Genomic DNA, 22663 nt, shown 5'->3' on the forward strand with positions numbered 1-22663 from the left:
TATCAGCTGGGGTAAGAAGCTGAGAGTTCCTTTTACTTGGCATTCTGAACCTCTAGTATCTCTGAAGATCTTCTCAGTTACGTCTGGTGGGTGTCGTTGTACTTCGTTTCTTCTCTTTCTAGAGTGAGTTTTTGCCCCTTAGTACGTCTGTTTGTATCTATAGAGACCGATCTGAATGAGATGATGCAAAAGTTCTCTCTAGCTGGAAATGAACTCTCAAGAGCTATTCTGGACTTAGGGAATCTAGAGAGTGGAGTCAGGGAATCTAGAGAGTGGAGTTAGAGAATGTAAGGACAGCATAATAGGAAGAGTTATGGGTGAAAAGATTGCTAGTTACACAGGAGTAAAAAATTTTGTTACAATAGCCCGGGGTTATCCTAAACACTTATTTGTCTTAGATTTGGGACCGAATCTTTTCCAGTTTAACATACCTAACTCATAGGAAAAAAAGAGGATAGTGGAAGGAGGCCCGTGGGTGATAGATAACCAAATCTTGGTTCTGAACAGGTGGGAGAAAGGAATAGAAAGTAACCTGGAGGCCTTTAAACTGGCATATTTGTGGGTACAAGTTTGAAATTTACCTGTTTATTGGGTGACCAGAGAAGTAGGCCGTAAGATTGGGGGTGTATTTAGACAGGTAAAGGATGTTATAATACCACAGATGGGAGGAAAGAAGGGTAGACATTTGAAAATGATGGACTTAGTAGACTTGGCAAAACCCCTGCTAAGAGGCACCATAGTGAAGACTGAAGGTACCATGAAATGGGTAGCTTTCAAGTATGAAAGATGCCCAGATTTCTGTTATAACTGTGCTATGGTTGGTTATGGGAAGAGGACATGCACCAATCAGCAAGAAATTTCAAGGGAATATGCAGATAATCAGTATGGTGCTTGGATGAGAGCAGGGAATTTTAAAGGATCACCACAGAAAAAGCAAAAAAAAAATGATTTGGATAAAGATAAACGGTATTGGAAGTTTGAGAATGGGGAATTGGTTGAAAAAACACATTCAAGGAATTTGCTTGAAAAGAACCAACTGGAGCTACGTAGACCTGTGGAGAGGACTGATAATGATCACCAAGATCTGGCTAGAGACCTGAATGGGATGAGGATAGTTACTGATCAAGCCCCCCACCCTCAAAGCCTAGTGCATATAGACAGCTCCCAAAATCAGCAGGACCTTCCAATACAAGGTGAAGGAATACAGGTTGATCAGATGGAAAAAAAAGGGAATAGAAAATGCTGAGAACTTTTCAGTGGAGGGAACTGCTGAGATGGAGGAGGATAAAATAGTAGAAGTTTCTGTTGATGATAAGTCTGGATCTTTAGAGATAGAACATGAGAGAGGGGTTATGAGACAGGAGACTAGTAACGTCACTGAAAGAGTCCAGGAGGCAGTCAATAAGCAAACTAAAAGATTGACTAGAAAGGTGCTCTCTCCTATCAAAACTAGAAGACCCTTAAGAGAGCTAAATAAACAAGGGAGTAATCAGATAAGATTGGGGAAGAGGAAAATTACTCTGAGGGATGAGGATATGGAGGATGAAGACCGTGAAAATCAGAAAGGGAAAAAATCAAAATCCTTTGAGATGATGGTTGTGCTAGAAACTGATCAGGTGGAGGTGGAGTCCTTCCCTAATGGGGCCCTCAAGGAAATATGAGGATTGTGGTGTGGAATTGTCAAGGAGTGGGGAGCCACCTGACAATTTTCCACTTGAGGGAGATTAACAACCTCCTCTCTCCAGGTTTGATTTTCCTTAGTGAAACCAAAACTAGGGAGAAGTATATGGATAAAGTTAAAAAATTGCTAAGGTTTGAACATGGTGTGGTGACTGAGGCAATGAATAGATCAGGGGGCATGTGCCTTCTGTGGAAAGATGATGTCAAAGTCCTATCTACCCTACAAACAGCCTTCATCATAGAAGCTAAGATAAGGGAAAGAGAAACTCAGGATGAGTGGTGGTTCATAGGAGTGTACGCAAGTTGTGATGTTCAAATCAGAAAATAGCAGTGGAAAGTTTTGAATGATAGAAGGAAACTGTGGGGGGAGAAGTTTGTGGTAGCAAGAGACTTCAATGACATAGCGTCAAATGAAGAGAAATGGGGGGGTTTAATGAGAGAGGAAAGGAGCTTTAAGGCGTTTAAGGATTTCATTGCTGAGAATAGTGTGAGGACCCAAAAATTTTCTTATTTATTTTATTACAAGTTTACTTAAATATTTATTTACTCATTTTCTCCGAATTATTTATTTCGACCATTTACAGATCCATTTATATGGAACAACGCCTCTTTTATATTTTAAAGCGTTTTGTTGGAAAATTCAATTTTCGAAAATTCATTTAGTTCGGAATAATGAGTACACATTTTTCGAGGCTATACTTGAATCGGGAGTGTATTAATATTGGAGAATTAAGAATGATCAATAGTAGATAAATAAAAGTTAATTGAGGAATTAAAGGTGAATGAGTTCTAAGTAAGTGTACAGCTTGCACGTCGATAATTTTCCGAAAGACGCGCTGATACAAATTTATTGGAGATTTGAGGAAGTAATACAAGACTCATGCGAAGACTCACAAAATTCATTTATTTTAAACTCCTAATTCAAACTCATTTAATTTTTTTATTTGGCCAATTGCCCTGAATATTATTTTCTAACCTTTTTAGATCTAATTATATGGATTTATAGCTTAGTTATATTTTTAAAGTGACTTGTTTCAAAATTTAATTTTTGGAAGCTCGTTAAGTGAAAATAGTGAATACGCGATTAGAGTCAATAATCGATTCGAGAATACAATAAGTTTGGAAAATTAGAGCCTTGCACAATGGTCTTAAAATAGTTGTTTTGATGCTTAAGTATTCAAGTGATAGCTAGTGGTACTATTGTTATAAGAATTTCTTAGAGATTTCGCGTTATCGCGCTTAAATTGGAAATACGGGTTTTCACACGCGCGATTTAATTGAGGGACTTTAGATCCTTATTTTGGAACAATTAAGATTGAATAATATTAATATGAATAGAATTGCATTAGAGGTTTAATGCACTAGTGAAATAAACTCGAGAGGAATCGAGCACAAAACGCGCGCGTATATGCACTATTCCTAGTTGACTTTTGAAACAACTTTTGGCCAAATTCTAAAGCTTCTCACGGAAGCTTACCATCAGCATTAGCTCTTCATTTCCTGCTCCAAGACAGCCGGCCACCATCCCAAAGAAGAACAACTCAAGTTCTTCAATTTTCTTCACCTAAACTTGCTCCAAATCTTCACCATTTCACCTCAAATTTCAACCACACATAGCTAATCACTTGGAGACCATATTAAGCTACAAAAGGGGGCTGCTTTCCACGGTTTTCTTGAGCTAAGAGAGGGCTGAAATTTTTTCCTTGTTCACCAACACAAGTAAGTGACGATCAACCCTTAAATTCTTGGCCTATGGAAGTTGATTTACACTTATGAGCTTAGATATTCATGTGGGTGGCTTGTTATTGTTGGAAAATTTTGAATGTGGGCTCTATGAACTCCTACACTTGGATTGATGGCTGATGTGATGTTTGATGATGGATTTAATGTTGGTTTCGTGCTCAAATTGGTAGATTAATGGTGCATAGCTAGTATAAACTTCAAGGAGTGCATGGATGTAAAGTTTCCAATTCTGCCCCTGTTATGATCGTGCCACTTTTTGCTGAATTTTGTGGTTTTAATGGCTTGTATATGATTTTTATATGTTGTATAGATGGTGTACAAAGTTTCATCGAAAAATATTGAGGTTTGGTTGATCAAATGGATTAATCTCGCAAAGCTCGCAAACCTGGAAAAATTTCCCCGTAATGCTCATACAGCCTTCTTGTTTCAGCCATAACTCTGTGCTCTGATGTCAAAATCAAGTGCCATCAGTGGCATTTGAAACTAGACATTCCCATCTTTCCAACGGTATAAAATGTACCCCCTAATTCCATCCGAATATCCCGTACTAACCGTTTAAAGATGACTGTCCTGTTTCTCTGTTTTCCTGGAACGAAGTTCAGAAGGAGCAACTTGAGACTCGAATTTGAGCTAGTTTTGTACTGAATTTCAGAATGATTTCTTCTGTGAAATTATAGTCTTATGAATTTATTTTCCAACGCCACCAACCATGCTCAATTCCGAGTTGAATTGAGTGATTCGTGATCAAAATACGGAACCTGCCCTGTTCTTGAAAACCCTAAATTTTGGGCTGAATTGATGCTAGTCTTGGTGTGGACTTGCCAATTGAATTTCTTGGAGTTAAAACACTTACCAAATGAACCATGAATGTTCCTTAGGCATTACCTACACAAATGAACCATGTTTGAAGGATTTTCCTTGGCCAAATGTTTGGAAATGGAAAACAAAAAGCTCAAGGCAGTTTTACCTTAGGATTTTTGAAACTTTGGTTGTTTGGTTGACTACCTTCCCGAAGGTATTTTTCCATGAAATTTGATAGAGGGATACCCTTTATATAGGAGTATTATATTGCCGAATTTTTTATCAAACCGAGTCCATTTCACTGCTCGACTAAATTACCAAAGTTCATGACTCGAGTTTGGAAAACCCTTGTTTCACAAGGGAATTTTGGTAACTTTAAGTTGCCATATCATAGTGCTCAAAACTCCATTTCTCGTTCCGCTTGTTTTGTTGTAAACTTAGCTTACAACTCTAATAGAGTTCCTAATTTCAAAAGATAGTTCCAATCAAGTGAATTTTGCCGAATTTTCAAAGTTGGCCAAAAACCAACTTAAATCTGCCTTATGAACCAAAACAGCGATTTTGAACTCATTTTTGAATGTTTTCCATTTGGAATCTTAGAAAAGTGTATTCTGGGAACTTTTAGTACTTTGGAAGAGGTTTCCAACGGTACCAAGTTTTCCAATTTTTGACATGTGAAATGTGAGATACGATTTTTCAAAATATCGTATCAAAACTGAAATTTTCCGAATTTCAAGGAAATGGAGTTTTTCAAGTATTCCTTATTCTTTCGATAGTACTTGAACGTTTATGCTTGATTTCCAAGATAAAAAAAAACTCAATTGCTCTTGTACTTTAAGAAACTCCACTTGAACCTCGATTTACGAGTAATTGAGGTTCATTTTCATGAAATTTTCCTAGATTGTACTAGTGCACAATCTTCCTTGATAATTGAGATGTGTGAATGATAATTCACTATTATTTGCTCAGGCACACAAAGGACCTTCAAGATGATCCCACGGTGGAAGTTTGAACCTCCAAGTGACACTTTTGCTATTGACTCACTGTGAGTGTGATCAAGTGTATGAATACTTGATACATGCTTAATTGTTATGATTGTTCGGAGATTTTGAAAATGGAGGCGAGTTTGTACTTTACCGCACTCGTTCTTATTTGAAATGAATGACTTATGATTCAAATGAAATGAATGAATTATGAATGACTTAATTGAATAAAATGAGATTATTGAATGATTGAATGAAATGAAATGGTATGCTGCATACGTCGTTGGAGTGAATCTCCTCGACTCTCAAATGTAAATGGGGGACGCCCAAACTCATAGGCCGACCTTGGACTCGAGCCGGCATGGGCTTGGTCGGGAATCTTGGCGAGCCATGAGATAGTGAAACTCGACCTAATGAGAGGTCTTGCTTGGCATACTCGAGAAGTATCGCCTAATAAATATCTTGAAGGCCCGGGAGGTGCACGGTGGACGGAGGGAAGTAATTGATGATCTACGGAATGCAAATACCGACCCGGTTGACGGAGTGTCATCGCGGGAAGGTATACAAATGACATCGGCACAACAAGTGGAACTTAGCTCCTGAGAGTTACTATATCTTTGAATTGTTTCTGTTTACTTTTCCCGCTCGAATAGTGATTTATTGCAATATTATTGCTCTATTTGTTAAATTGGGATTATTACTTGAATAATGTGCTTGCATGTGTGTTCTTGGCCTCACGAGCGTTTTGCTCACCCTATGGATTTGTTTTGCTTTACAGGATTTGAGCTTGCAATGAGATTTGGAGGAAATTCTCTTTTGTGTACTCTTGTAATAGGGTTCTAACTCTTTTTTCTAGACTTTTGGCTATTGTATATTTTGGGCTGTATTATGGAAATCCGATATAAGGATTGGGTGATTGTTATATATCGTTAAGCTTGAACGCTTCCGCACTAATTGTATTATATTATCTGGTTGTGGGCTTTTAGCACCGCTATAAGCTTGAACAGAAATTGCTTGAGTCCTGGCGAGAGCTAGGCAAGCATCCCGCGGATACCCTTTGGTTCGCCTTAGGAAGAAGTGGGGGCGTCACAGTTGGTATCAGAGCTTAGGTTTCAGATCTCTGTAGTGTGTCCTAGGTTTAAAAGTTTAGGATGTTGGACTATGGAACTGATTGGAAAGTTAAGTGATCGCTTGTGGGCATGAAATTTGGAACCTAAATTTGAATTAATGGACAACCGGGAGTCTAGATCTTGTAAGAGATGTGTGGAATAGTATGAGATGACCAAATACAGTTTATTTCGTATTCTTGGACCCATTTAAGTTTTAATTTTGATCGTAAGTTATGGAAGGTAACGGTGGTAATGAACTGCCTCGGGGATGCTTTCCGGTGATCCGTTATTGAGAAAGGTCTAAGGAAAATTCATTGGAGATATAATCCAACTTGCTGAACTAGAACCTCATGTGATTGCCAGAGGGTTTACTCGTATCCAAATAACGGAATGATACGGGGGTCAATGACTGGAGATGGCTATCCGAGGAAACAGTGATAGTTCGAGAGGATAATCGAGAACTGAGGACAATTGTGAAGGCCCAGACTACTAGAATTCTAAAGTGGAGATTGAGATACTTAAGGAGCGAGGAAGACAAAGGCTCCTTGTGAGAAGTTTTAAAAAGCTTAGACCCGACTTGTTAGGGTAGTGCCCGAAATTAAAGACATGATGGATAAGTCAATGGTTGGGTGTGTTACCTTGGTTGAACAAGTGGAGAATGACAAGATATTCGATAATGGACATGAGATCTAAAACTCCTAGTGCTAGGAATGAAAATGATCCTATGGAGGTAGTGAAAGTTTTTGGCTCCGCCAATCACTAAGCTAGTGATTTAAACTATTTTAATAGTTTTTGCCAAAGATAGATGGGGTGGCGCTCGCTTAAAGGCCATTGCCTTTTGTATCTTGTTTCACTATGTTTCCTACCTTTTGAGGCAATTAAACGTTATTCATGGCATGCTTGATGTTACTGCTTCATGATTTCAAATCCATGATTGGGTTGTACCCATTTGCGATTATTTTGGTGTCTTCTCTTTTATTCTTGTATTTGTTTGGCGTGATAAAGGTATCACTTTTCAAACTCCGTTTATGTGCACTCACTTTATGTCATGCCTTTAAACATGTTAAATTTATGGGTGACCAAAAGAGTGAAAAGGATCGAGGGCGAGGGGTTAAGCAACCCCAAGCTCAAGGGGACAATTATAGAATGACTGCTAAACTGAATCAAAACCCTAGAAATGAATGAAAATAATCGTGTAGTTATTGCTATTAACCAGACGATTGATGCGCTAGCACGATTAGTGGAGCGCTAAAGCCCTAAACCACTCAACCAACCTAAGCACCAAGAAAGGTGTGAGGAATTGAGCAATTCTTGAAGTTTGCCCATCTAAGCACATGGAAAATTTAACCTCGAAATAGTGAGATTGATTTGAGAGGATACAATAAGGCACTAGTGAGAACAAAAGGTTATGATTTCTTCTCGAATGATCTTGTAGATAAGTATTGAAGAGTGACCTGAGACATGGAATCTTTATATTAAGGAATAAGTTCCCCTTACCTTGTTGAGTTTGTAATTATTGATAGTAATCTCATGGAGACTTAAGAGTTCGCCCGTGTTAAGCAGAGAATGATTAAGGTTTGTATTCCGGGATAACCTATGAGCAAAAGAATGAAAGAATATTATGGCTCGAGCTTCCATTGTGAATAGCTACTTATTTGATCCTTTGATTTACTTGGCAGGCTAGCATTTGACTTGAACCAACCGGTAAGATGACAAATTTGGAAGAAATGCGTAAGGAAGTGGACCTCCTTCAAAAGGAGGTAGAGTTTCAAAAGAAGTTGGCTGACTATTGGGAAGGGCGGTGGAAACAAGAATATGCTGAGAAAATTGAGTTGCTATATAAGAACGTAGAACTGGAAATGAAATACAAAGAAACTTCTCAAGCTGGTCAGGCCATGACTTCTCGTACGACTTGTGGATACTGTGGTAAGCCCAACCACACGCAGAATGAATGTTGGAAGAAATTGAGAAAGTGCTTGTATTGTGGTAGCACCAAACATCAGATTTCAAGTTGCCCCAGTGCCCCTAACAAAAGGAAGAAATACTCAACAACCAATTAGTTTCGCCCGAAGCAATCGAATGTCTGATGAGAGTAATTAATACTAATAGCTGTAAAGAGGACCCAAGGAGTAAAGGTTTCACAAGTCGAGATGGTTTGACTTCACTCGAGGGATAGAGGCTGTAACTTTACCCTAGACTAGACTGGCACTTTTGGAGATTTAATCTTTTGTATAAGGAAAAGTCTTTTGTTATTTTGTATCTTGGTAACTTGGCATGTTTTGCTATAACCTTGTTGTTTCCCTTTCCCTTTTGAAATGGTTTGATAAACCTATTCCAATTTGATGTACCTATTATGATCCTTATGACATATGAAACTTTACTCCGCTTTTGATTGGTTTTATGACTTACATGTATGTTCAAATCTTGCCCTACACTTTTAGATTTATAATAAGACGCGAACGGTGTCAGACATAGTCGGGATTGTGCTTGAGAATATAGACCACCCTAAGGTCTTGGAGGTGACCAGGGATCATGACCAAATCGAGAGCTTGGTGTTGAAGTTGGGATCCAATGTTTGATTGCCAATTTGATATATTAATACTGTGGGACTTGGGTTAGTGAAAGGAAATCTTTGGTAGATTTGATGAGCATAATGATTGAGGGATCGGATATCACATTTGGAATGGAAGCTTGAGGCTATAAATATATATAGATTATCGAGACTTGAACGATGTGACCATTAAGAACAAATACTCCATTGTCTCACATAGCCGGGGATTTACCAATGGCAAGGAGCCGTGATATTATTCAAGTTGAATTTAAAGTAAAGCTATTACCAGTTGAGGACCCTAGAAACTGATGTGTTTAAAATCATTTCCAATTTAAGATAGGGACACTTTGAACTTTCAATTACGCCGTTGGATTGACCAATGTACTAGCAGCAATTATGACCTGAATGCATCGGAGTTTTAAATCGTAATTAGATTAATCTGTGATAATATTTATTGATGATATATCGGTATACTCTAAGCTTTGAGGAGATCATGAAAAATACTTGATGCTATTTTACAAACCTCAAGAATGCACCAACTTTCGTTAAATTCGATAAATGTGAGTTCGATTGGAGGGAAATAGCCTTTCTAGGTTATACAATATCTAAGAAAGGAATTGTTATTGACTCAGCTACAGTGAAAGTTGTTTAAGAGGAAACGACTAGAAAATCCTACCGAAATTTGGAATTCTTGGAGGTAGTCGAACCTTTCCTTTGGTTTGATCAAGAAATTTTCTAAGAGTGCAAGACTTGGCAGGTTATTTGGGATTTTAAATGTGAGGAAGAATTTTAAAAGTGAAAGGTGTTTAACCGATGCACTTGTGTTAGTCCTACCGGGCGGAGGAGGTAGTTTTGTGATTTACCCAAATATTTTAAAGGATAGATTAGAATGTATACTAACGATACAGGATGAAACGATTGTGTATGTCTCTAGAAAGTTAATATATCACGAGAGAAAGTAATCAACTTAATAGTAGCATTAAAAGTGAAGACGTTACCTATGTGAGGTAGACATGAGACAGATTATGTTGCCCTATGATTTGGGAATTAAATAATCTAATGAGGAAAAATCAAGGTTTGATTGCTAGTTGAATGAATAGAAATGGTGCAGCATGGGTTGGAAAGCGTAAGTTAGTGATTGATTTGGTAGACTAAACCATTACGAGAATGATATTGTCCAAGGTGTGAATTTCGAGGACGAAATTCCTTTTAAGGAGAGGAGGATGTGAGGACCCGAAAATTTTCTTATTTATCGAATATTACAAGTTTACTTAAATATTTATTTACTCATTTTCTCCGAATTATTTATTTCGACCATTTACAGATCCATTTATATGGAACAACACCTCTTATATATTTTAAAGCGTTTTGTTGGAAAATTCAATTTTTGAAAATTCATTTAGTTTGGAATAACGAGTACACGTTTTTCGAGACTATACTTGAATCGGGAGTGTATTAATATTGGAGAATTAAAAATGATCAATAGTAGATAAAGAAAAGTTAATTGAGGAATTAAAGGTGAATGAGTTCTAAATAAGTGTACCGCTTGCGCGTTGATAATTTTCCGAAAGATGCGCTGATACAAATTTATTGGAGATTTGAGGAAGTAATACAAGACTCATGCGAAGACTCACAAAATTCATCTATTTTAAACTCCTAATTCAAACTCATTTAATTTTTTTATTTGGCCAATTGCCCTGAATATTATTTTCAAACCTTTTTAGATCTAATTATATAGATTTATAGCTTAGTTATATTTTTAAAGTGACTTGTTTCAAAATTTAATTTTTGGAAGCTCGTTAAGTGAAAATAGTGAATACGCGATTGGAGTCAATAATCGATTCGAGAATACAATAAGTTTGGAAAATTAGAGGCTTGCACAATGGTCTTAAAATAGTTGTTTTGATGCCTAAGTATTCAAGTGATAGCTAGTGGTACTATCGTTATAAGAATTTCTTACAGATTTCGCGTTATCGCGCTTAAATTGGAAATACGGGTTTTCACACGCGCGATTTAATTGAGGGACTTTAGACCCATATTTTGGGACAATTAAGATTGAATAATATTAATATGAATAGAATTGCATTAGAGGTTTAATGCACTAGTGAAATAAACTCGAGAGGAATCGAGCACAAAACGCGCGCGTATATGCACTATTCCTAGTTGACTTTTGAAACAACTTTTGGCCAAATTCTAAAGCTTCTCACGGAAGCTTACCATCAGCATTAGCTCTTCATTTCCTGCTCGAAGACAGCCGGCCACCATCCCAAAGAAGAACAACTCAAGTTCTTCAATTTTCTTCACCTAAACTTGCTCCAAATCTTCACCATTTCACCTCAAATTTCAACCACACTTAGCTAATCACTCGGAGACCACATTAAGTTACAAAAGGGGGCTGCTTTCCATGGTTTTCTTGAGCTAAGAGAGGGCCGAAATTCTGCCCTTGTTCACCAACACAAGTAAGTGACGACCAATCCTCAAATTCTTGGCCTATGGAAGTTGATTTACACTTATGAGTTTAGATATTCATGTGGGTGGCTTGTTATTGTTGAAAAATTTTGAATGTGGGCTCTATGAACTCCCACTCTTGGATTGATGGATGATGTGATGCTTGATGATGGATTTAATGTTGGTTTAGTGCTCAAATTGGTAGATTAATGGTGCATAACTAGTATAAACTTCAAGGAGTGCATGGATGTAAAGTTTTCAATTCTGCCCCTGTTATGATCGTGCCTCTTTTTGCGGAATTTTGAGGTTTTAATGGCTTTTAGATAATTTTTATATGTTGTATAGATGGTGTACAAAGTTTCATAAAAAAATATTGAGATTTGGTTGGTCAAATGGATTAATCTCGCAAAGCTAGCAAACCTGGAAAAATTTCCCCGTAATGCTCAGACTGCCTTCCTGTTTCGTCCATAACTCTGTCCTCCGACGTCGAAATCAAGTGCCGTTAGTGGCATTTGAAACTAGACATTCCCATATTTCCAATGATATAAAATGCACCCCCTAATTCCACCCGAGTATCCCGTACCAATAGTTTAAATATGACTGTCCTGTTTCTCTATTTTCCTGGAACGAAGTTCAGAAGCTGGAACTTGAGGCTCGAATTTGAGCTAGTTGTGTGCTAAATTTCAAAACGATTTCTTCTGTGAAATTATAGTCTTATGAATTTTTTTTCCAAATCCACAAACCATGCTCAATTCTGAGTTGAATTGAGTGATTTGTGATAAAATACGGAACCTGTCCTGTTCTTGAAAACCCTAAATTTTGGGCAAAATTGATGCTAAACTTGGTGTGGAGTTGCCAATTGAATTTCTTGGAGTTAAAAGACTTACCAAATGTACCATGAATGTTCCTTAGGCTTTACCTACATAAATGAACCATGTTTGAAGGATTTTCCTTGGCCAAATGTTTGGAAATGGAAAACAAAAAGCTCAAGGCAGTTTTACCTTAGGATTTTTCGAAACTTTGGTTGTTTGGTTGACTACCTTCCCGAAGGTATTTTTCCATGAAATTTGATAGAGGGATACCCTTTATATAGAAGTACTATATTACCTAATTTGGTACCAAACTAAGTCCATTTCTCTGCTGGACTAAATTACCAAAGTTCATGACTCGAGTTTGGAAAACCCTTGTTTCACAAGGAAATTTTGGTAACTTTGAGTTGCCATATCATAGTGCTCAAAACTCCGTTTCTCGTTCCTCTTGTTTTGTTGTAAACTTGGATTGCAACTCTAATAGAGTTCCTAATTTCAAAGGTTAGTTCCAATCAAGTGAATTTTGCTGAATTTTCAAAGTTGGCCAAAAACCAACTTAAATCTGCCTTATGAACCAAAACAGCAACTTTGAGCTCATTTTTTAATGTTTTCCATTTGGAATCTTTGAAAAGTGTATTCTAGGAACTTTTAGTACTTTGGAAGAGGTTTCTAACGGTACCAAGTTTTTCAATTTTTGACATGTGGAATGTGATATACGATTTTTCAAAATATCGTATCAAAACTGAAATTTTCCGAATTTCAAGGAAATGGAATTTTTCAAGTATTCCTTATTCTTTCGATAGTACTTGAACGTTTATGCTTGATTTCCAAGATAAAAAAAACTCGATTGCTCTTGTACTTTAAGAAACTCCACTTGAACCTCGATTTATGAGTAATTGAGGTTCGTTTTCATGAAATTTTCCTAGATTGTACTAGTGCACAATCTTCCTTGATAATTGGGATGTGTGAATGATAATTTCCTATTATTTGCTCAGGCACACACGAGGACCTTCAAGAGGATCCCACGGTGGAAGCTTGAACCTCCAAGTGACACTTTTGCTATTAACTCACTGTGAGTGTCAAGTGTATGAATACTTGATACATGCTTAATTATTATGATTGTTCGGAGATTTTGAAAATGGAGGCGAGTGTGTACTTTACCGCACTCGTTCTTATTTGAAATGAATGACTCATGATTCAAATGAAATGAATGAATTATGAATGACTTAATTGAATACAATGAGATAATTGAATGATTGAATGAAATGAAATGGTATGCTATGGCTGCATACGTCGTTGGAGTGAATCTCCTTGACTCTCAAATGTAAATGGGGGACGTCCAAACTCATAGGCTGACCTTGGACTCGAGCCGGCATGGGCTTGGTCAGGAACCTTGACGAGCCATGAGATAATGAAACTCGACCTAATGAGAGGAATTGCTTGGCATACTCGAGGAGTATCGCCTAATAAATGTCTTGCGGGCCCGAGAGGTGCACGGTGGATGGAGGGAAGTAAGTGGTGATCTACGGAATGGAAATACCGACCCGGTTGACAGAGTGTCATCGCGGGAAGGTATACGAATGACATCGGCAGAGCATGTGAAACTTAGCTCCTGAGGGCTACTATATCCTTGAATTGTTTCTGTTTACTTTTTCCACTCGAATTGTTATTTATTGCAATATTATTGCTCTATTTGTTAAATTGGGATTGTTACTTGAACAATGTGCTTGCATGTGTGTTCTTGGCCTCACGAGCGTTTTGTTCACTCTGTAGATTTGTTTTCCTTAACAGGATTTGAGCTTGGAATGAGATTTGTTAGAAATTCTCTTTTGTGTGCTCTTGTAATAGGGTTCCAACTCATTTGTCTAGACTTTTGGCTATTGTATATTTTGGGCTGTATTATGGAACACGATGTAAGGATTGGGTGATTGTTATATATAGTTAAGTTTGAACGCTTCCACACTAATTGTTTTATATTATCTAGTTGTGGGCTTTTAGCACCGCTATAAGCTTGAACAGAAATTGCTTGAGTCCTGGCGAGAGCTAGGCAGGCGTCCGGCGGATACCCTTTGGTTCGCCTTAGGGAGAAGTGGGGGCGTCATAAATAGGCTGGTAGACATAGGTTTCGAGGGACACCCTTGGACCTGGAGTAATCACTAGGACAATGTAAGGGAGGTTAGGCAAAGACTTTATAGATGCCTTAGTAGTTGTGATTGGATTCAGAAGTTTGAAGGAGTAGTCTGTCAACACATAGAGTCCTTTGCTTCTGATCACAGCCTGCTTTTGCTAGATACTGAACCAGATAAAAAGAAAAAGAGGAAACGTTTTTACTTTAATAAGAGATGGATTCAAAAGGAAGGTATACAGCAAGTTATTGAGAAAGCTTGGAACAAGGAGGAACAAGGAACTAAAATGTTTCGAGTGACCAAGAAAGTGAAGAATTGCAGGATTGAACTCCTAAAATAGAAAAACAATTTCCAGGCAAACTCCAAAGTGAGAATCAATGACATTAAGAGTAGGTTAGAGAACTTGAACATGTCAAATGTGGAGAACAAAAGAATGATCAGATCTGACCTTAAGGAACAGCTCAAAAAGGCATATAAAGAGGAGGAATCTTTTTGGAGCCAAAAAGCTAGAGTGAACTGGCTAAGAAAGGGAGACAAGAACACTAGTTTTTTTCATGCTTATGTGAGAGGAAGGAGAAACAAGAACAGGATCTGTAATGTTCAAAGAGAGAATGGTACTTTGACAAAAAATGATGAAGATCTAATTTCTGAGATTTCCATGTTCTATAGGAGCCTATTTACCAGTGGAGGGAAAGAAGATAACTCAGAGGTACTAAGGGGTATCCCACACTCTATTACTGAGGAAATAAACTCCAAATTGACAAACCAGTGCATGAGGAGGAAATCAGGACTGCTGTTTTTTCCATGAATCCAGATTAAGGCCCTGGAATGGATTGAATGACTCCACTGTTCTTCCAAAACTTCTGGAAAGTGATTAAAAATGATATGGTTCAAGCTGTCCAAGATTTCTTTGTGACTAGCTGCATGTTTAAATCTATTAACCATACAGTTATCTCCCTCATTCCAAAAATTCTGAATCCAATCAGCTTGAAAAATTATAGACCAATCAGTCTGTGTAGTGTCTTGTATAAAATCATCTCAAAAATTTTGGCAAATAGACTGTTCTTGACAAGTGCATTTGTAAAAATCAATCTGCCTTTATACCAGATAGATAAATCTTAGATAATGTGATCATTACTCAGGAATCTATGCAATATCTGAAAAACAAAAGGCAAGGGAAAGAAGGGTATATGGCTATCAAGTTAGACATGGCTAAAGCTTACGATAAAGTTGAATGGCATTTTATTAGAGACATGATGACAAGAATGGGTTTCTGTGATAAATGGGTAAACTGGATATCAAGATGCTTGGAGACTGTCTCTTACTCTTTCAACTGCAATGGGAAAGTCAAAGGATTTGTAAATCCAAGAAGAGAAATAAGGCAGGTAGATCCCCTCTCACCTTACCTATTTTTGATTTGCTCAGAAGGCTTCTCAAATCTACTCCAAAGGTCAGCAGAAAGCAAGAATCTGAAAGGCCTGAAGATCAGTAGACAAGGTCCAAGCATAACTCACCTTTTTTTTGCGGATGATTCTCTTATATTTTGTAGAGCTGATGTGCAACAAGCTAAGGAACTCATGAAGATTCTCCAAGATTATGAACAGGCCTCAGGACAGCTAATCAATCTAGAGAAGTCATCAGTGTTTTATAGCAAAAATTTGACATGCAGACAGAAACAAGAGATTTGTAGTGCTTTAGAAGGAATGGTAGAAGTGAAGCAAGGGAAATATCTTGGTCTTCCTATGGTTATTTCAAGAACAAAGGATCAAATTTTTGGCTACATAAGAGACAATATAAAGAGGAGACTGGAAAGTTGGAAGAATAAATTGCTAAGTCCTGCTGGAAAAGAAGTCATGCTCAAAGCAGTCACAATGACTATGCCAACTTATGTTATGTCTTATTTCAAACTGCCTAGGAAACTCCTCAAGGATATCAACTCAGCTATGGCTAACTATTGGTGGGGTGAAACGAATGGCAAAAACAAAATGCACTGGATATCTTGGAGGAGAATGGCTCAGGATCGACAGGAAGGTGGTTTGGGATTCAAGGATCTAGAAGCTTTCAACAAAGCTCTACTAGGAAAACAGGTTTGGAGATTAATCACCAAACCAAACCTCCTAGTCAGCAAAGTATTGAAAGTCAAGTATTTCCCAAAGGAATCAATTTTTACTTGTAAAGTTCAGGGTAATGCTTCTTGGTTTTGGAAATGACTGATGGAAGTCAGAGGGATCGTGGAAGAAGGAGTAAGGAGAAGAATTGGCAATGGGAGAGGCACAAACATATGGGAGCATAAATGGATACTAGCTTCTCCATTAGGTCAGCCTACAACTCCAAGACCCCCAAACTGTGAGTTTGTATTTGTACAGCAGCTAATCAACCAAAGTAGATGGAACACAAATGTAATATTCAGATTGTTCAACAAGACTGATGCAGAGAGGATTCTCAGTATTCCAATTAGTATTGCAGGTAGAGCAGATTCCAACTACTAGAAACACAGTGAAGGAGGCGAGTATACAGTGAGATCTGGTTACAAAAGGTTCTTAGATGAGAGATTAGGCAACAACAAAGGACAAGAATCTATTGGAACTAGTTTTGATGCAGGTAGTAATCAAAGCAAGCAAATTTGGAATACATTGTGGAAGCTCAATATCAAACACAAAGTTAAGGTGTTTATTTGGAAATGTTTTAATGGAGCGTTACCAGTCAGAGAGGCAATCCACAGGAAAGCTGCAATTGGGGATCCAGTGTGCAAGGGATGCGGAGAGGAGCAAGAAACAATAGAACGCACATTTTTGCAATGCCCCCTAGCAAACAATGTCTGGAAAGTAGCTCCAGTAACGTGGGATGGAGTAAAAAACCAGAGGTGCAACTTCACAAGGTGGTGGAGCAGGATCATAGAAGCTAAAACAAGGCAAGAGGGTAACAGCCATATTGGTCTCACTGCAAACATTTTATGGCACATTTGGAAAGAAAGGAACAAGAGGGAATTTGAGAACCAAGGTAGACACCAACCGTGCTGTGTTATTCAAAAAGCACATAAAGAATGGCTGGAGATGGAGAAAGTAAATAGGAAGGAACCTGATCAGAGTACAACAAAAACAATGCCAGACCTGGAGGGGGAACATGAGGTACAAGAGGACTAGGATTTGATAAGGCTGAGAGTGACAACAACGAGTTTATTGAGACCTGCTTTGTTGGGTATTGGAGTTGCTATCAACACAATGTCACATGATGCAACAGAATTCTGGGCATTAAAGGACAGAAGCTACGGAAACAAGAACACGGATCTAGCTTCAGCAGTCAGACTAGTCTTGTGCAAAGCGCTGGAAAGAGGATGGTGCAATATCCGAATACAACTCCAAAACAAGGAAGTGCTGAGACAAATCATGCATGGTAAATCATCTGATGGCAGACTGACAACGGTCCTAGAGGATATATTTTGCTTAATGTCATTGTTTCGAATGTGCTCTTTTTGCTTAAATAGTAATGATAATAGTAACACTAAGGCTAATGTTAACTCATATGCCATAGGCATTTTGATGGATGAGGAAGGATCTTTTCCTCTGTGTTGTTGAACACAAGTTGTACAGTTTAACAAGCCGTTGCTCGAATTGTGAAGTCATCTTTTAGATCAAGACAAGTAATCTAACATTTTGAAAAAAAAATTAAGCTAGAGAGGAGTTTGGAAAAGTAAGGAAAGCTGGCAACTTGGCTCGGCTTGGACTTTGAGCAAAGTATTTTCCTTTGAGAAAAAACTATAACTAGTCTTTTTTGTAAATTGGTTGTGTAAAATATTGTGCAGGCAATAATTTTTTTTTTAGCTCAAGAGTACTACCCTGAAAAGTAACTACCGTGTCACTATGTATGATTATTGTCCATGCAATATCAATAAATTTTCTTTAAAAAAAAAGAAAAAAAAAAGAAACCGGGACCAAAGAACTCCAGCTATTTCTGACTGAATAGATCTCTCCAGGAATAGGCATCATGGCAGAAGATAATGACAGACAAGCGGTAGCTCAATGCGTCACGCGGGAGTGTAGTTCAGGAAAAAAATTTGAAGTCCAAGCAATGGCGATAAATCTTGCTTTATGCAAAGCAAGTGAATGTCATAGGGCTAAAATTCAAATCAGAGTCTCACAGCAACACTTGCTGAAAATGATTAGAAGCAATAGAGCCACGGGAGTCAATCTAATTTCTCATCTAGAAGACATTAATAGTTAAAGCTCAATGTTTGTGGACTGCTCATTTGTTCAGTCTAGTAATGAGAATAGTATTAGAATTAGTCTAATGAGTAATTATGTTCTAAGCATACCTTTTGATGAGGAGTGGTTTAATCCTCAGTGCCTGAATGCACTTGTATAACTCTTTGGGAGCCTTTTGCTCACTAAGTGTATAGTTCTTACACATCATCAATAAAAGATCTAATGTTTTTTGGAATCTATGATCCCTAAGACTCAAGGTCTAACAAATAGTGAAAAAAGTAACCTCCAAAAATATATATTTCTTTCGTTCTATTGAAAGTGTTCTACTTTCTGTTTTGGAATGTTGAGAAAGTCAAAGTATTTTTTAGTCTCTCTTTTCACTTCAAATCATATGCATATTACCATTCAAATTCAAATTTTGAATTTGTAAGGTAAAATTGGAAAGAGAAATACAAACATCACAATCAAACTGCTATTCTTAAAAAGTTAGATTTTCATATGACCAAATAATTAGGATGGAGGGACTAATAAAGTTCATCAATTTCCAATCTTTCACTACTATCACATCGGTGCATGAGTTTAGCTTTTATATACTTTGAATGTGAATATAGCATCGAAATACATAGTATTTTGCTAGAGGGGAAATTAAATTTGAACCATCGATTGACCTTATTTTTGCAACGGGCCATTAGATTAGTGATAAAATATTTTGAACGAAGCAACCAATCAGATAACTAGTGCCATGCTTGGAAGTGAAAAAGTACACTCTGATTTCCCAAAGTAAATTTGCCTTGGACAGTGAGTAATTAGTGAAGTTCTAAACGAGTCACATCTATTGCCAGCTGAATTCCCAAAGTATTTTAAGCTGCTTTCTAAACTATTCAATCAGTTGACTAAGGAAATTCAATGTTGGATTTTATCGCTATAAGAACGGTGCTTGCAGCCTCAATGCCCCAATTTCTCTATATGATATTAGTTAGTTAAATCAATTGAATCTTTAATTCTATGTCATAATTCATGATTTACACGTGACGTTTTCAGAATATCAAATTACTTGGAATAGTTCTATACCATGATTCATGAGGGTATATCATATGATAATGAAAGTACAAGGATTTGATTACTGAATAATTATTTGTTTTTAAACCTTTTATAGTAAGAGATTGATGGGTTATTTAACCCAAAAAAAAAAGATTGGTTGATGGTTCTCTTGTTGCTTTAGAGTTTCTATTGCACCGTGTTTTCTTTTATAACCAGGAATATTGAAAAAAAATTTCATAACTTTTAATTGATAGAATTTAAATTCAGTTACCTTTTGATAGTAGATTCTCTGAAGTTGTAAGCTTTGTTCGCCTCCAATTGCCATTTTCATAATCTTAACAGCCAATTTAATTTTGTCCATCGAAGATGGAAATACCTGGAGTTTATCATTGTCTTTTTGTATTCTGAACATCCCTTTCTACCTTTTACTGGTTTGATGCCACAGCGCTTAGAAATTGGAAATTGGGAGATTATGGTTGGCAAGACTAATTTGGATCAGTTTGTTGAAGCACCTCTATTTATCAGGTGAGGATTTTTACCTTTTTGCAACTGGTTTAAAGCTTTTTGTCTGAGATGATTTTTACTAAGCTTGGGTTATTAATTTGTACTACGCATCCATTTGCATTTTTTAAGTAGAGTCACATAATGTGATAATTGATGGAAGGTAAAATCTGAACTGTTGACTTCCCACCTCTCCAAACTTTAATGTTTTAGTAGTGGCCACCAGCCTTTGGTTAAGTTGGCTTTTTTATGTTACTCTTATGGGTGTTAGATCTTTGAAGTAGGGTTTATCTACTTTTTGAGTATATGGTATTTTATTTGTGCCTCTGACCAGATTCCTTTCTTTTTCTCCTTCGAATAGCGACTTGAAATGACACTAACATTACCATACTCCTGACTATTCTTGCCTTCTTTCCATTGTAAATTATTGTGCTTCCTAGTCCTAGCTAATTACTCAGATTATTGGTGAAAAAATAATAAATCGGAGGAATATTGTTCTGATAGGAGGTAAGTACGAAACTATTGTTGTTGGGCTGATTAAGCCATGTAGCAAAAATATTTTTTTTTTTCAAAAAAAATGACTAGTAGCAGGGCTGACAAAGCACGGCTGCCAGTGTCAGTCTGATGTAACCGGGCTGACAATGTTAAAAAAATGCTCCGAAATCAGCCTGGCAGGCAAAAAATATGTATTTTTTTTAAAAAAATGACTGTTAGCCCGGCAGCATCTGCAAAATGTTAAAAAAAATGCTTCGACCATGTAGCTTTTCAATCTGAATAAGTATGTTCTTTATTTAAATCGTAACTCAATTTTAAATGAATAATCTTCAGTTTGGCACATTATATATCTAGTTAAAAAATTATACTACCAAAAACAATTCTGCATCAACTTTGCAGCTCTATTGCACCAAAAAAAAAAAGTTCGCAACTCTAACACATTCAAACAGAGAAACTAAACTAGCTTGGAATGAATAACTTTGTAGCATAAGAGAGATACTTAAAATAATTACAATTTTAAACTAAAAATAAGTTTTGAAACCACAAAAAAAAGTAGTACTCTTCGGAACTCACATATATGTAGCTGTTCTCGTCCGTCTGATTTCCGTTACCCAACATTGCAATTAACACAATAATTTCAAGCCAATACAATATTGTATCTAACCAAATAAATTTTTCCAATCAAATTATTCCAAAATACTTTAAACATCCAAAGAAATATTACTACATACGAAGCTAAATACAGTCAAGTACCGAGCAAAGCAAGTCTATTCGAAACTATGTTAAGCAAAATTTCTAGCAAAACAGACATGTAATACTTATATATGTATAAAAGTGTGACAAGAATAAAAAGAGAGAAACGGCACCATTAGACGCCATCTCTTGGGCGAATTACTCAAGCGAATTATTCAGGCCGTTCAAAGCAAATTACTCAAAACACGAGTTTTTTTTTTAACTTTTTGTAGATGCTGCCGGACACAGCCTGGCTGCTAGTCATTTTTTAAAAAAATAAAAAATATATTTTTTGCTATCGGGTTTAGTCAGCTCGGCAGCAATAGTTTCGTACTTACTCCCCGTCGGAACAACATTCTTCCGATTTATTTTTTTTTCACCAATAATCTAAGTAATTAGCCCCTAGTCCTGTGGTCTATCCCAAATTATTGTGCTTCCATAGAATTTTGGGCCCAACTTTGAGTAGAGTTTATCTACTTTTTGAGTATATGGTATTTTATTTTTACCTCTGACCAGATTCCTTTCTTTGTCTCCTTCAAATAGTGACTCAAAATGACACTAACATTACCGTACTCTTGACTATTCTTGCCTTTTTTTCATTCTAAATTATTGTGCTTCCTGGTCCTGTGGTCCATCCCAAATTATTGTGCTTCCACAGAATTTTGGGCCCATTCCCTTGTAAAGTATCTTTTTTTTCAAGAAACGTTCGATACTTTCATTGATACGTTGTAAACTATACAATTGTTGAGCAAAAGCCCAAAATGACTTTACAAGTGCACCTTGGCACTAAGAGTGTAGCTACTCTTCATCAAAAGAAATGCTTAATGCATGCATACTAACTAAATCAACCCTTTCCTTTGTTAAGTTAGTAGACAAAACAAATGAGCATTTTGTAAACATTGAGCACAAATTTCTTATGTCCTCCAAGTGAGAGTGCATTGCCATGTCTTTAGAGTTACTGGTTTGGATCATTTTCAGCAATCGTTCCTGCTTAATCTTGATCTGAATCTTCTTCCATTCCTTCTCTCTTGCCTTACTTAACGCTAAAGCCACTGCTTGGTTCCTTAGTTTGTTACCATCAATAGCTTCTTTGAGTGCCCATTGAGCAAGGATTTATTTGTTAACATCCTCTGCTACTATTCCAATCCCTATGTTCCAACCTCTTATCCTCTACTGTACTGTAATATTTAGATGAATGGGGTCTGCATCCTCCTTCCTCTGTCCCTGTAGTTCACTTGCGATTGGTGTTTCCAGCATGCTCATCCTTTTTTGTTGATCCTTAGCTTCTTTGTATTTGATCCATTCATTTTGTGCTTTCTGTACTATCATCAATGGATGTTGCTACACATTGTTGAACATTCTGTCATTTCTTGCTTTCCAAATCTGCCACAGGATATTAGCTATTAAGGCTATGTGTTCCATTCCCTCACTTCTGCACCTAG

The 22663-nt window shown here is 37.1% G+C and overlaps 1 protein-coding gene across 1 annotated transcript; it reads left to right on the forward strand.

Annotated features, from left to right (window-relative positions):
* The first annotated feature begins 8025 nt into the window (after window positions 1–8025).
* On the forward strand, window positions 8026–16460 carry LOC140006980 (uncharacterized). The gene is made up of 4 exons (XM_072049650.1): window positions 8026–8242; window positions 14415–14557; window positions 14606–14959; window positions 15393–16460. Exons 1-4 carry the CDS (start codon window positions 8026–8028, stop codon window positions 16458–16460), a joined length of 1782 nt encoding a protein of 593 aa, XP_071905751.1.
* The last annotated feature ends 6203 nt before the right edge of the window (window positions 16461–22663 follow it).

Source organism: Coffea arabica, chromosome 5e, assembly GCF_036785885.1.
Source record: "Coffea arabica cultivar ET-39 chromosome 5e, Coffea Arabica ET-39 HiFi, whole genome shotgun sequence".
Classification (NCBI taxonomy): Eukaryota; Viridiplantae; Streptophyta; class Magnoliopsida; order Gentianales; family Rubiaceae; genus Coffea; species Coffea arabica.